General features: G+C 33.6%; 1 protein-coding gene across 2 annotated transcripts in view; it reads right to left on the bottom strand.

The window, feature by feature from the left end:
• Nucleotides 1–1,808: 1,808 nt before the first annotated feature.
• LOC145681060 (C2 domain-containing protein 5) overlaps nt 1,809–15,242 on the bottom strand; it is a 244,052-nt gene continuing 230,618 nt past the window's right edge. For both annotated transcript variants that reach the window (XM_081752409.1, XM_081752411.1), the window contains one exon: nt 1,809–15,241. In XM_081752409.1, coding sequence (XP_081608535.1) covers nt 15,179–15,241 — 63 coding nt within the window. In that variant the 3' untranslated portion in view covers nt 1,809–15,178. The remainder of the gene's footprint in view (nt 15,242) is intronic.

Here is a 15,242-nt window from a genome sequence, read left to right on the forward strand (position 1 = left end):
AGTTGTCATGATATATGTATTTTACATATATTTTCTCTTGTATTTGTTATTGTTTTTGTATTAAATGCTTAAGTGTAAAACAAGGCTGAATCTTAAGTGTCATTTACATTTAACTTCGTCACTTAAAATAAGAGTTAATTAACAATACTAGTGTAATTATTAATTTCTATATAGCTGATCTTCCATACTTGCAGCATGACGCAGGGCTGGCCATGCCAACTATTACCGTCATATTTTCTTGCTTTTCAATACAGACCAACATATTATTTCATCAGTTATGAATGTTTCCATCATTTTCATTAATTTTCATATTAAAATTACTATACTACAAAACAACTAAATACAGAAAACTCAGTGATGTAGATAACTAGGTCTGCCCCTGAAGATTTAAAAAAAAAAAAAAAATGAGATCAATAAAGAAAGAAAATGCTTCACTATACTCACGTGGGTTGAAAATTCGTAACTACAGAGGTTGTTTCCGATCTATGGTGACGAAATTAAACACCTTGTGTAACTGCCAGTAGTGTGAGCACATTGGACCATTGATTGTGCGTGACAGGTGTAGTAAGTGCATATTAAGACAAATGCCGCCGAAAATAAGTGCTTATTAGGATGGCTACATAACTGCCATTTCCGACGTGAACTACAGTTATAGTGCCATTATCAAACTGTACAAGAAACAGGCCAAAGACGAGCTTCCCCGGGCTAAGCGATTAGCGTATGCATCTTTGGCGTGGGAGACCCGGGTTCGATTTCCGGCGGGAGCTCATGTGGTTCGGATTCCACGTTAATCAGTAGGTCCACGTCTCATATAGATTCGCTGCTGAATGGGACGTAAACTCAAAATCAACTCAACAGGCCAACCACCGCCCTGCCACTAGCCGCACACTTGCTAGAATTGGGGAAGTCGGGGCTTTGGTTACCAGGGAGAATCCACCCACACAGAGGAGTCTCGCGAACCGGCTACAGATATCACTAAAGACAGTGCACACCATCATTCACCGCGATTTGAGATTGGTAAAGCGACGGTGTTCGTAAGCTCTTGCCAAAACATATCCAGAAACGTCGCACCAACTGTCTAAAGCTGTATGAGCGGTGCCTGGCCGGCGAAAAGTGGAAGTTTGTTGTAACATTAGACGAAGCATATGCTTATCTGGATGACTGTCACAAGCCACGTGCATTTTTTTTATCGATCGACAGGTGCGAGGGACTTTCAATTGCTGGATATTCGTACCAAGGCAAGCTGACCATACATCGTGTAGCCAAAAATACGAAGATGAATTCAGAATATTATCAGGGTAACGTCCTGACACCCGTTTATCGCAATGACATTCCCCATTTCTACGGGAGGGACACGAATCGTGTGTGGGTACATCAAGACAAGGTGTCAAATCACACATCTAGCTCAACCTGCCCCTTCCTCCAACAAATGGCATCAGAAACTGGAATTCGTGCCATTTCATTCACAGGCATTCCAATCAAGTTCCCTGGTGTCATCGATGGACTTTTGAGTCTTCGGCCTCCTGAAACGAGCCTTGTCTCACAGGAAACCCCGCAGCGTTGAAGGGCTATGGTAAACCTGTCAGGAGGAATGGTTGCGCATTGACATGACTTCACTGCGTGCCACTCTCCTACAGTGGAAACTTCGCTGTCGGGCAACTGCCCAGATGCAGGGCCACCAAATAGAGCACTTTTGATGGTGGCGAGATGGTTTCTCTTAAGGTAAGTGCAGGCTAAAATCGTCACCATAGATGGGAAACTACCTCTGTATGTCGAACGATACTTCAAATAAATACGAAACATTTCTTCAATACTTTTTTATTACTATTATGGACATTCAATACACATCAGTCTTTAATAAATACTTTTCTTTATATAGCTACATAACAAGAACACACGTTCAAATTACCAACAACTACATACAATAATGTACATCATAAAGATATCATCTAAAGAAATTATTACAACCAAACTCTTGTTTCCGTATTGAATATCTTATAATACAGAAAATGTACATAGTAATAGAAATAATTTTCTTTTTCAATCCTTTTTTCATTTTAGTGTAAAATATACGTATTAAAAGTCATCATTCTTATAAAATGAGTGTGATACACAGATATCTTCTATGGTACACAAATAGTAATACATACAGCTGCCTTATTATATGGGGGGACAGTTCAGTATAGTTATTATTTGCATAATATCGATCACATGTAGTGGTTTATATTTTGTTTTGAAGTAATGCTTTGCATCAGAGATTCAGTCAAGTGAGTGGAGTTCCCCTATTTTAGGGTCCGGATAATAAAGGAAAAAAGTACTTTAACAAATAGATATAGTAGAAAAATATTTTTGGTCCAAACAGGTACTAGTTACAAAACACAAAGTAACTCACAACGACACTGTTTTTACCTTTATTTAATCTAACACAATATTGATTTACCAATTAATCAGAGTGTCTACTAAAGTTCCAAAATGAAATTTCGTGACCTTTTCTTTACCAAATCATAAAATTTCCTAACATTTTCAAGAGCAAATTTGCGTGCGAATTAGGCCGAATTTTCATCCATGCGATGGAAGCGTACTTTGCTTGCGATTTGGTAGCGTCTAAAGCCGACCATAGACATTTTTTGTGGTGAATTTTGACGTTTTGTAGAACAAAATTTTCCAATCTGTATTTATATTTGTACAGTTTAAAAAATCGTGACCCAAAAGATAATTTCGTGACTTTCATGACCGTTTTCTGATTTCGTGACTTTTTCGTGACATTCCTGACCGATAGACACCCTGATCTACGTGAATTGACAAATAATAAGAGAACGTCTCTTTGGCATCAGGAAGTTTCTGAAGACCGCCTTCGTGCAAGCACAAGGATTTTCTCAGAATAATCAATATTTTATACCGGAATAAATTTGATACATTTTGCTACTTACTTGTATGAACCTTTAACACGGAAGATACGATTCCAAGCTCACAAATATTGTAACGGGAACTTCTTTATAATTTCTCCAACCCTGACATGGCCAAGCTTAATACTTTGACGTAAACGTTACAATAGGGTACTTAAGTTTTATTTGTTTGTTCATTGCAGTTTACTGACCCTTTACAAGACCAAGGCTATATGAGAAGAAAACCTACAGTTTAAGGAGGAACTTAAACCACCGTAATCCGTTTAAATATAAACGATCTTTCATCAGGAATCGAACCAGGGTCCATGTACACTAATGGCGCACACTCTACCCACTAAAACCAGCAGGGAAGGCAGGGGTACCAAAAGGAATCGTTTTAGGCATATTAATTTATTCTTAAAGCACTCAATAAACAAAATAGACTCGTAACATGTTTACTGCCTACTACAAAATACGTCTTTAAAACGTATTCAATATAGCTTTCGGTGATTTCAGGAATCCCATGTTATTCAAAAAGATAAGTTTTAGACTGAACGAACCTGTAATATGAAGGAGTTCGGGCACTCCTCTACCTATAGGCAAGAAAAAGGGTCTTAACTAATAACTTCACAAGAAAATGTCCAGACCTTTAGAAAAAAAAAAGCAGATACCAAGATATCAAATACTAAAATTTAGAGGGACAATATATCCGAAGTTATATTTTAAAAAATTAGGATAACTTAGTTCTCAAAATTATCCTCACATTGTGAAGTAGAACAATAGTTAATTTACAACTGATTGATATTGGCACCCAGAATACAGTTTCAAAGCTAATTCGAAGAACAAAAATTACTGGCACATTTTGAGAAAACCTCTTTCCTTATGTTCGAATAGAAAAATATCAAATATTAGGCTACGTCCGTAGTTCGTTCAAATATTTCATTTCTAATCTACTTATCTAAACATAATACTATTATTTCCAATCTACTTGTCTAAACATAACACGGTCTACGGCGGAACTAGAAAGCATATAAGGGAAAAGTAGAAAATATTTTTTAATTGAAATTTCAAATATTTTTGAATACGACGTACAATGCGATTGTCCAACTCTTGAAAATAATAATTACGAATCACTTTACATGTAAGAATGAAAACACTATTTGTTTGAAAATTTCAGAATAAGTATTAAAATTTAAAAGAAATAGCACACGTACTAATAAACAATGGAAAGAGTTTCTTCTTTGCGAATACCGAACTACAGACGAAACAGTAACCAGAATCTAAATACGAGAATATGATACAAAAGCAGAAGAGAGAGAGAAAAAGAGAGAAAAAAGAGAGAGAGAGATAATGCCAAGAAAGAGGAAAAGATAAATGAGACTGAGAAATTGAATAATGAATTACAAAGTGAAACCGACACAGCTAGAGAAGCTTAACATAGAAACAAACGTGAAGACACATAGGAATTAGAAGTATAGAAATGTGAAAAATGTCTCGGGAAAGATCAATGGAAATAATAATAATACACTAAAAATACAATAGAATAAGAAGATAGTGAGGAAAAGGAAATTTTAGGTAAAAGTATGACATATATTAAGTAGGAACTGAACTGTAACCTAGATGTTGTCAAAAAATTCAGCGAAAGCGAAAGGTTTATGATTCTGAACAACGGACAACAAAATCTTAGCGACATGAGCCATGAAAAAGAACTAACGGTAGTGCCATAATTAGTCAATTAAAAATTTGACGAAAACAAAAACTGTCCTTAATATATAAGGAGGCGAAATTAGCTAAAAGCCATTACTACAGCCCAACAAATTTACAAGCTAACTTCTATGAAAAAAAGAATTTTTATTTAATACTTTCGTGAAAGAGTTGATAACTTATTCACAAGTAGATTAAATATAAGATTGTGGCTTGTAACTCACTATTTTAATCTAGAGTTCGACAAAGGATTTATGATTTTTCAGAAAAAAAAGTAGCAAGGTTAGGATAGGTTTCAGAAATCAGGAAAACAAACAAAAAAATCAGGAAAAAATAATTCACCACTGAATAAATCGACATTACAAAGGATTATTAAATTTACATATCTTTGTCAAGTGCTATAAATATCAGTAGAAAATATTTCTGGAAATGCAACTACACACAAATTATAGCTTTTTCTGTTTCTACATTAAATCTGTTTCGCTAATCCAGAAGCATTTGTAATCGGAAAACAATAATTCGTTTTCATTTATGCACTTGTTCCTAAAAGATCTAGAGCAAATTCACCAAGTTTTGAGAAGAACAAAGTACTTGAATTCCTCAATAATATTAATCACATTACTTTCCTACAACATTCAGACAATGATTTCAAACATCATTATTCACTTATTTATTTTTCTCATTTTCTTACGTCACGAAAAATTTACCATATACCCTTTTAAAAAATATCGGGTACTGAACATTCTTAATGTCTGCAAAATCTTTAATATAAATAACTCCGTCAACAAGTACTTTATTCTCATTTACAATATCGCGCATAAATATCGCTATGTTGTAGTCAACTTCCGAAACCATTATAGGCCTTACTGCAAAGATACGTGGGTCGTTCAATATGTATAAGTCCCTAAGCTGTAAAAATTTTATATTTTAAGATACATTTGTGAACTATACATTAATGTGTAGGTGGATCCTTCCTCACTTCTCCACATAATTCCCACTGAGATTTAGGAATATGTCTCACCGTTGTACCAATTTGTCCAAACCCTTGGTAAAAAATCAGAGCTCTGGCTATTTAGCACATTCCTCACATTCCACCTCACTTCTTCATCACCAGTTGACAGGAGACAAGGTTGCTCATATCGAACCTCAACACTTCAAGGAAACGCAATTCGATCTGGTTTCTTCTTGACGATAACGCCCACTCCCACTCAGTACGACACAAAATTGAAGAATTAGAGTGGGAACGGTTGACCCATTCTCCATACAGCCTCAATTTCGCACCAAGTTACTTTAATCTTTTTCTGGTGTAAAAATCTTCATTGCAAGGTGAATGTTTCGAAACAGATGAGGAAGTAAAGCAGAATGTGAGAAGAGTACTAAATAGCCAAAGATTTTTTGCAAAGGGTTTGGACAAATTAGTGCAACGCTGAGACAGATAACTGAATCTGAATGGGGATTATGTGAGAGGTGAGAAAGAACCTACCTACACATGTATGTGTAGTTTACAAATGCATCTTTAAAAATAAATATTTTACACCTTAGGGAAACATATATTGAACGACCCACGTATTTGACAAGTGATCAATACTAATGTATACAATTTTTCAATGCACAAGCATATTGTTTAAATGTGTGCTTTAATCTCATTGCATCCTCAATAACTTGAAAATAACACTAACAAATGAAAACAGTAACGCTGACATTGTAGTAAAAGAAATAAATACTGTGTCCGGTAATAGACATGTCTGGACAAGACATTATCAGCTAAAACCACAACGACTTGTCACCATCCTAATTTACGATATGTACGATTAAGTTTAAATAAATGGTATCATTTACTAATTAATGATATATTTTCACGTAACTAACCCATAAAATATTATATGTTAAAATCAATATTTTTATTATATCTTGGCATGTGCATTCGAAAAACGCAAATTTTATTTTTCATCTTTTTGCGCATTAACAATTTGAGACATTAACAACCTGATGCCAAGAAGGCTATGTATTAATGCAATGCATTATTTATCAATTTCAACATACAATACAGATACATACATGCTAGATTAATTTGATTAATTATTTGCTAATACAGAACATTAACGCACTTCAATAAATGGTATACCTTACTTGGATAAATCTGCACAGAACTTAGTGCAAGAATAATTTTATTTTTTATCGTTCCAAGTATCGTTTGATTTTCACTGTCATGTTTACTAGTTATTATGGAATAAATTTTTAAAAAAATAAAAGTAAAGAGCTATAATTGCAATTGCCTTGCACTACATTCTGCTCAAGCTATGATTGCAATTGCCTTGCACTACATTCTGCTCAATCTTAATGCAAATAAAACCAAAGAAGTTAAGAAAGTACTGCATACGCTTTCTTTCCACACCTGACACAAACATACACTGTCATGATAACATGATTTGAATTGGTACATCTTTGGTGTTTCTTATTTTTCTCCGTAAGTTTTCAGAAGTAAATTATAGTTTATAATAAAATTTCAAAAAAAAAAAAATATTCCACCCAAATCAATTGATATAAAATCAGTCCATACGAAACAATCCTAATAATATTTTTATTATCGCTTTACTGTAAGATGTTCATAAACTTACAAACAAAACTTATTTCTTATTCTGTACTAATTTTTATATAAACTTATAGGCTGGTTTATGTTATCTAGATGCTCTTTTCGTCGTTGTTTTGATTATTCGCCCAGCAAGTGTATAATGCAACGATGATAAGGCTTTCAGAAAATTGTCAATATAACGATGGCAAATTACGTTAATTTGTATATTAGAATGTGGAAGATGGTAGCAGAAACAACCATTTCAGAGGTCTGTTTTCCATTTTCTTTTGTTTTCACATGCTCTTTCTTTCTAAAGGTTTTATCTTTATTACTTGCATAATAATGGTACTATTTGTTTGTGCACTTCCACAATACCTGCAGATAGCACGTACTTTGAACTCCTGAATTTACTTAACTTTTATAATGCATCGTGCTCAATATTAAAATTCTGCAAGTTTAAGGGTGAAGATGAAATCAATACGGTCTTTTGATTCTGTTGCTTCCCTTCTGGCGTTGTTATTGATAGATTTAATTATCATTATCCTTTCAAATATGATAGTTTACATGAAGTACATTACATAACATTATAGATAGAAGCACTATCTTGAGGTTAAGTACAGTAAAACCTCTGAATTGATTGATCTGAGTTAAACGGATACTTATCAACCGGAGCAATTTAAAGTAGATTACAAACAATTGCTTGCGTTTGACCAAAGCATGCAATGTCGAGGAGCAGTACCAAGTAGTGCACTCGGTAATAGGACCGAAGTACCTGGATTCAATCCGCGGTGGAAGGTAGGACCATACGCGTATTAAGCACACACATTAGCCACTTAGCTACGTAGTACTTGTTGGATATCTTCCTTTGCTGTGCAAGCTCTTCTCTAAAACTGTAAATACCTCCCTGTGGCTACATATTTGACACATGTGACTTCGGCGCAGGAAACACGGGTTTAATTTCCGATGGAAGTTTGTGATTTGAAGTCTACACGTGTCAGTTACGCAGTAAGCAAGCCCACGTCTCATCAACTTCGATGCTGAAAATGGACGTTACATTAGAAACTATCAATTAATCTAAAACCGAAGAAAATTCCCTCCACATCTATTAAGCATATCCGAAATCTTTAACTTGGATATCTCTGGAAGTTCGAAGTTTCCGAAGGAATCTTAGATATACATCTTGGAAACATTTTAATGTACATTGACTGTTGGTTGGGAAGCATATTTTGTAGTGTTATCAGAATGCCTACTATAAATAGCATTAAATTGGTTTGTCACACTTAAATGATAAAACAAACAGGGTGTATCCCTTACTACTCTTTCAACATTTCCATATCTCTGTATAGCCTGAAGTACTAGTAATCTAACGATTAAAAACATCACCTAATATTACATCAAAAGAAATGGTAAATGCAGCATCAAATTATTATATGGTTGCAGAGGCCAAAGCAATTGGTTCAATTACCTTCTTTCATGAAGCGAACATACTTTACGAAAGCGTATACACAAGATGACTAGATAGTAGGTAACGTTATCTGGCTTTATATTACACGTAATTCTCATCATCACTTGTTTCTTCAGGTGTTAGAACTAAATTTGTTTAATTTCTAGTTCTTTATGCTTTCTTGTGTATATTATATTCACAAAAATATGATTCAACCATAAAAGCAAACTAAACATTTTAATGATAATGCTATCAATACTTGCCAATTAAAGGGTTAAGGCGAATACTATGGTGCTAGGGGGGTTTCAAAACCGAATACCAAATATAATTATCTTACGAATTTTTGACATCACACTTTCATTGAAATGCGATCCTAAGAGAGGGAAAAGGGGTTCCATACACATATTTTTCCCGTGCGAAGAACGGATATTTCAGCTTGTTTATAAGAAATACCCTACTTAGTTATTCTCAACCCATTATTTATCTTTCTCTCTCCCCCTTTTTTGTTTCTTGTTTCATTACAAATAAAATATACTAAGAACTTGCAAGAAAATCAGACTTTTTGGTTCCGGGGTATTTAGTGATTTAAGCGCTTTATCAGTAACTATTAAAGCAAATAATTCACCATATAAGTGGTTCTAAAATGTTAGATAGCAAAATATAAAACATAATGAAAAAGCATTTTTAATTGGAGTTTTTGTGGTGTCACTTATTCTAGTGGTTTCACAGTTGGCAAGTAGCGCATTGCTGGAACTGTCTGGCGTGTTTAAAAATGCTAGGTCTTCCCTTACACAGAACATTGAGAGAAGTTATGAGTGAGTACGTTGTAAAGATATTTTCATATGAAACTTTCCCTTTTGTGTAGTTTTTAGTCTACTAACAAATGTTAATTTCTGACACAACATGTAGACACTTCACATAACTGTAAGTTAACCGTACAGTTACTTTTATATAGTACTTTGTAGAGCTAAATAAAATTTTCAACAGTTTATTTGCCAGGAACTTTGGGCCTCAGTACTCACAGACAAACTAAATACAGTACATTAAAAAAGTAAATAATTCTTCACACTAAATAGAAAAAAGTCCCAAAACTCATAATAATTAGTGCGGGGGCTAGAAAAAGAATAGACATACGTGAAAATATATATATTTTTTAATAAATGGCTTTCAAGATTTTTATTTTTATTTGTTTTTATTTGCCAGGAATATAATCATCCGATTAGGATTCTAAGTCAACATAATAGATGCGTGTTAGTTAATCTTAACAAAATGTGTCACACGGCATCTGTTGAAGTTCAGCTTCACAGTTTTGTTTGAGTATATAAATCAGCTATGCAATATTCCTGCAGACTGCTCTGCTGACCTTCACTATTGAAATTTTACAACAGAATTTGGATAAATTACAATAAAATATGGTGGTTCATTTAAACAGACGGATAAAGAAAAGACAGACCTATTTATGTGCCCTATTTCCAGGTACTGCTTCAATTATGGAACATACAACAAAAATCTATCCCATAATGCATTTACAAAAACCCCTGAAACCAAAACAACCAGAGATTTATACACGTTTTCTAAAGCCCCATAACCTTTCGTATGCGAAAATGTAGATCTATATTCTAGATGTACTTTCTGAACTTTATATGCTTCTCCACCTAGAAAACGGAAAAGTTAATAACGTGGATCGTATAAAACATAATCTTAGCACCTTTTAACTGTTAACCTGCGCCTATGGTATATGTATATATGGCAAACAATTTAATGTATGAATACTTTAAACAGTTTTACTGTATCGAACTGTCCTTTCTCCGAAACCCAACATCTGTCTCCTTAACAAGGCAATTACATTAAAATAATAAAAAATAAAAAACGTACGATAGTACACAACATAAATATTTTCCAGCATCTCAATTGCTATGTGGTACTGGTTTTTCCAAAATGCCGCCAACCACGATGTTTATAAGCAATATCACTATGCTGAAAAGTATTAAGATTGTGGAAAGCAAAGCTACCAATGTTACAACACACAAAATACCATCTGCTACGACATGGATCGTCAACTTTTTTTGACGCAGAGACATGAATAGACTACATACGAATAACTTCCAGCACAAATTAATATAAACTGACATATTTTGCCGCATCCAGATGATGCTTTTCTTTTTAATTTCCAAAGGTTAAAAATCTCAGATAATTAATGTAAGGATAAATGAATAATGTGTGGGATATAGTTATCCAGTCATCATGAATGGAGATATTCAGAGAAAATTTAACAATATATTTGATATTTCTCAAAATTCCCGAACTAAGTACCTTGATTTATATTCCATGAAGATCAGTATTATTATATCTCCATTCTCTTCAAACATCAACCTCGCGTGCATGATGAAATTACAAGTTTGGATTTCTATAAAATCTTTTGTAAGTCACATATAAATCTTTCAATGGTCATATGTGAACCGCAAGTTACCCATCCCTGTGCTAAGAGAACTTCATACAAAATTAATACAGTGGCAACCACATTGTGAATAATAACTCTCGAAACGTATTTGGAATGATCCATTTGATTTTACATACAACTTAATTCGATGTATTATTTACCAAATCAATGCACTACTACGATACAACGCGAACACAAAGTGAGTTTCACTGAGTGCTCCATATTTCTCTTTTCGAATATATCAATTAATGATAATGGTAATTACATTGGTTGATGGGAAGTGTTGTAAATCATCCATGTTAACATAAAGTTTCTCACACACATCAAGCTGATCTGGAACTATTATTATTATCACATTATTAAAAAGTGAAAATATTAAAATCTGAAATCAAGATCATTCAAGTGAAAATTTTGTCAAGAACATTCTCAAGAAGTCGCAACTTGTCACAGAAACTGGAAACGTGACTATGGTAATGATATTTGATAGTTAATGGATCCAAAGATTTTTTCTGGTTCAACCTACTACAATAGTTATATCCAAATTTAGCAACTTTTAATCTATGCCTAAATTACAACACGATTGTGAAGAAAAATGGGAAACCATACCGGTATTTACTCACTGCCTATGTAACAGATCCACAATTACAGTCACGTCACAAGTTTCTTATCACCAGTTCCTTTGTAATGGAACCGTGATTACATTATTGCCTCAAAATCCAAACAGACCAGTCTGAGTACAAGACCTCGCATGACACAACCTCATTTGTACAAAACCTTATCGTCCAAAATCTCGAGGGACGAACCTTACCGACTGAAATCTCTCCGTAACAATTTCTTCAGTATAGAATGTTCAATGTATTGCTGTATGTATTATGTATTAAAACAACATATAATTACATTTAAATAGTAGTAGGAGATTTTCTGCAACGTACGCTTGGAAAATAATAATTATTGTTATAAAAGATCACACATAGATCATAGTAAGCAATTTTATTAATTTTACAAAACGGAAAATGAAAGTTAGCTTAGAAGTTACTTTCCTGCGTAGATTAATATAAGTAGAGGTCTGCGGGGATGCAGATATCCGCAGATATATAATAGTATTCTGTGAATATTTTACTTTCTTTGCGGGTGGCTGATAAAATTGCGGATTCTCGTGAAAAGAATTTGCGGATTGTTATGATCATTTTTCAAAGTACTGTAATTATTGACTTCTTGTGCTTAGTACCATTTATTTAGTAGTGTTTTAGTACCATTTCGGATCAAGAAAATTGTTTCGTTTGATTTCTCTTTTCTTTTCTTTCTTTCCTTTTTTTTTATATGAATTTATGCTCCTTTCTCATTCTCTCAATGATCTTTATTTTTTTTTCATCTTCGCGTACAGAACAAAGGTGCTTATGTCTTACAAGTAACGAGATACACGTAAAACAATTTAATATGAAATTATTTGAGCATATTACCAACTTCGCAATTTTCTTGTCAGAAATACTGAGGGGATCTTACTCCGTATTCTGTTTCGCTAATTTCATGATTGTCTGATGTGCTTAATTTTAGTAAGCATATTAATTTACAATTCGAAAAGACTGTATTTAGTATTAATTTGAATTTCATTGATATCATATCATACAGAAGTTACAAACCTACGCGATAGATACAATTATTAGATTGTGTAAATGTCCCGCTATTGTGCAGCAGCACCGCATTAGTTATACAAGATTTTCGTATGTGGTAATGTGGACATTAGTCCGTATCAAAAGATAAATTCTTAATTAAAATATTTTCGAATCGAATTTAATAAACAAACAAAATTAATAATCTATAAAATCTTTGAATGATTCAAGAATTTATAATTGGAGAGTGATTAAAAGGATATACAGTATATAACGAAAAATCATCGGAGAAGTGCTATAAAAAGGAAATAAATACTTCAGGTAACTTGGTAAATAAACAGAAGCTGAATTTTGCAGAAAAGAAGTATCTAAATTTAAAATGCAGCACTAATTTAAAGGATTGGTCGGGAGAGACTTCCCTTTTCCTTTTCTCCGTAATGTGCTGCCACTACAAATATAAATGGATTGATTGAATACAAAATTTTAAAGTTAAATAAGCAGTATTGATGAAAATGGAATGTGTATGTATCGAGATGTCGTGGAAACATTGAAGTATGTGGTGTTTTCCCCGTAAGTTCATGGTAATTACTCGATAAACCAAATATATGAAGTATTTAATCATTCTAATTCTTAATGCTGATGCAAAATAATAGAAATACAAATTATGTTTACCTAGCCGATTGTAAGCGTTATTATTTCATGTAGAATACTTTTGCAATTAACGATAAAAGCTGCATACGAGTCCTCATGTTTTATTTGTTTCTATGTTTTCTTGGATTCAAAACTTTTTGTATTTTGTACTAGAATATAAGATTGTTTCTGTAAGTATGTATCTTTTATATATTTTGAAGTACAATTACCTCCTATTATGCGGTTTTAATACAATTTGAATCTATCTTCTGATCAGATTTCCCACGTGATTTCGTGCGAGGCTGGTGACTCCGTTGAAGCAGGGCTAAATCAATAGGTATTTGCTAATTTCAGTAAACCCACATTATAAGATTTTACATAAAACCAGAAGTATCGCCACATTCATAATCATCTACGGTAAACCACAGTCAGGATTTAAATATGTGATGTTGTGTTATAATAGTTTTTGAAACTTCCATCTAGGATTGTTATAATTAGAAACAACTTCTGAAATCATAATTGTTTAGAAGTTAATCACAAATAAGTGCATATATATGTATCTGTTATCCCATATACGGATAAGGGCACTGATGATGAGAGACTGCAGATGAAGTACGGATGCGGATGGAGCAGTACTTGACAGACCTCTAGGTATAACACTTCCTTCGAGGGAAAAAAAATCTTTGCAGTTCATGTTCACTAAATAACTTAACTACAATAGATTCGATGGATAAGATTTCTTCCTATTTCCATTTATCTTATAACTATAAATTCATTCAACTTTTGGAATACGATAGACCTATTCTAGTGTCTACAATAAACACTTCTGATCCCAAATATCCCAAATACTGAAAAACAATAGTTGTGGCGATGCTTCGTCCAAGCAAGATATCGACCACCAAGGTTTTGTTAAACGAGATTTTTGGGTGGCGAAGTTTTAATCGCAAGATTTTGTCCGTATACCATACACAGTGTCTCTAGTTCACTCAAACCGTATACGTCAGAGAAAGTCCTTACTTCAGCACAGCATTTACGAGCTTTCTGGTTGGTCCCCTATTTGTTGCCTTAACCTGTGTGTTATTTGAAAATCATGCTAGAAGTTACTACATAAAACAAGACAGACAATATAATACTTGAAGTGGGTGAATTGTTGCCAAAATGTATGAATGAAGAAAACGAACAGCGTTTAAGAACAGTTAGTCTTTGATTTAGTATTAGTAATTTTAAGCTTGACAACCTTGCGTTTTTATGACTCACTCGCTGATTGGCGAATAAGGAACGCGTGGCATTACTTCTGAATTCAAAAAATCTCAGTTACAGCAGACAATATATAAGTCCAGGGCTTCTTTATTGCTATCACACCCACCATGTTGCATAAATCAAAAGATGTAAACATAAGCTTTCATTTGCGAATGTCTAAAAGGTATGTGACTGAAACTTCAGTGTAACAAAAACATTATTTCTTTGGGCTTCAGAGAGCGCGTTTCCATAACAAGATAAGGTACTTTTGCTTTATTGTTAGGTGGGTAACGCAACTTTATAATATACACATTAGAAAATTAAATGTATCATATATTCTTTGGTATCTCACTTCTCTGTTGTAAGACATTAGGCAGTCATATAGTTTAACGTGAGACTTCCCATGAAATTAATAAGTCGCAACTGAAGTTAAAATACATTGTTAGTTGATTGTATGACTAGTTGTGGTGTTGCAAAGCTCACGATGGATAATACTCTGATAATAACTGCGTATGACTTTTCGAAGAAAATCCGGTCTTGAACTTACTTAAGCCAAATATAAAGAACATTTTAAATGTACATATCCTATGTATTTAAAATTCGTAAAATACTAGCGTAATATTTGGGGTCCTTTTTCTTCATTCGCCTTCTCATCTACTCGTCGGGATGATATGAGACATATACCACGTCACCTCCGACGTTGATGAGGCATTGACCC

Source organism: Thermobia domestica, chromosome 3 (genome assembly GCF_964235325.1).
Source record: "Thermobia domestica chromosome 3, izTheDome1.hap1.1, whole genome shotgun sequence".
Classification (NCBI taxonomy): Eukaryota; Metazoa; Arthropoda; class Insecta; order Zygentoma; family Lepismatidae; genus Thermobia; species Thermobia domestica.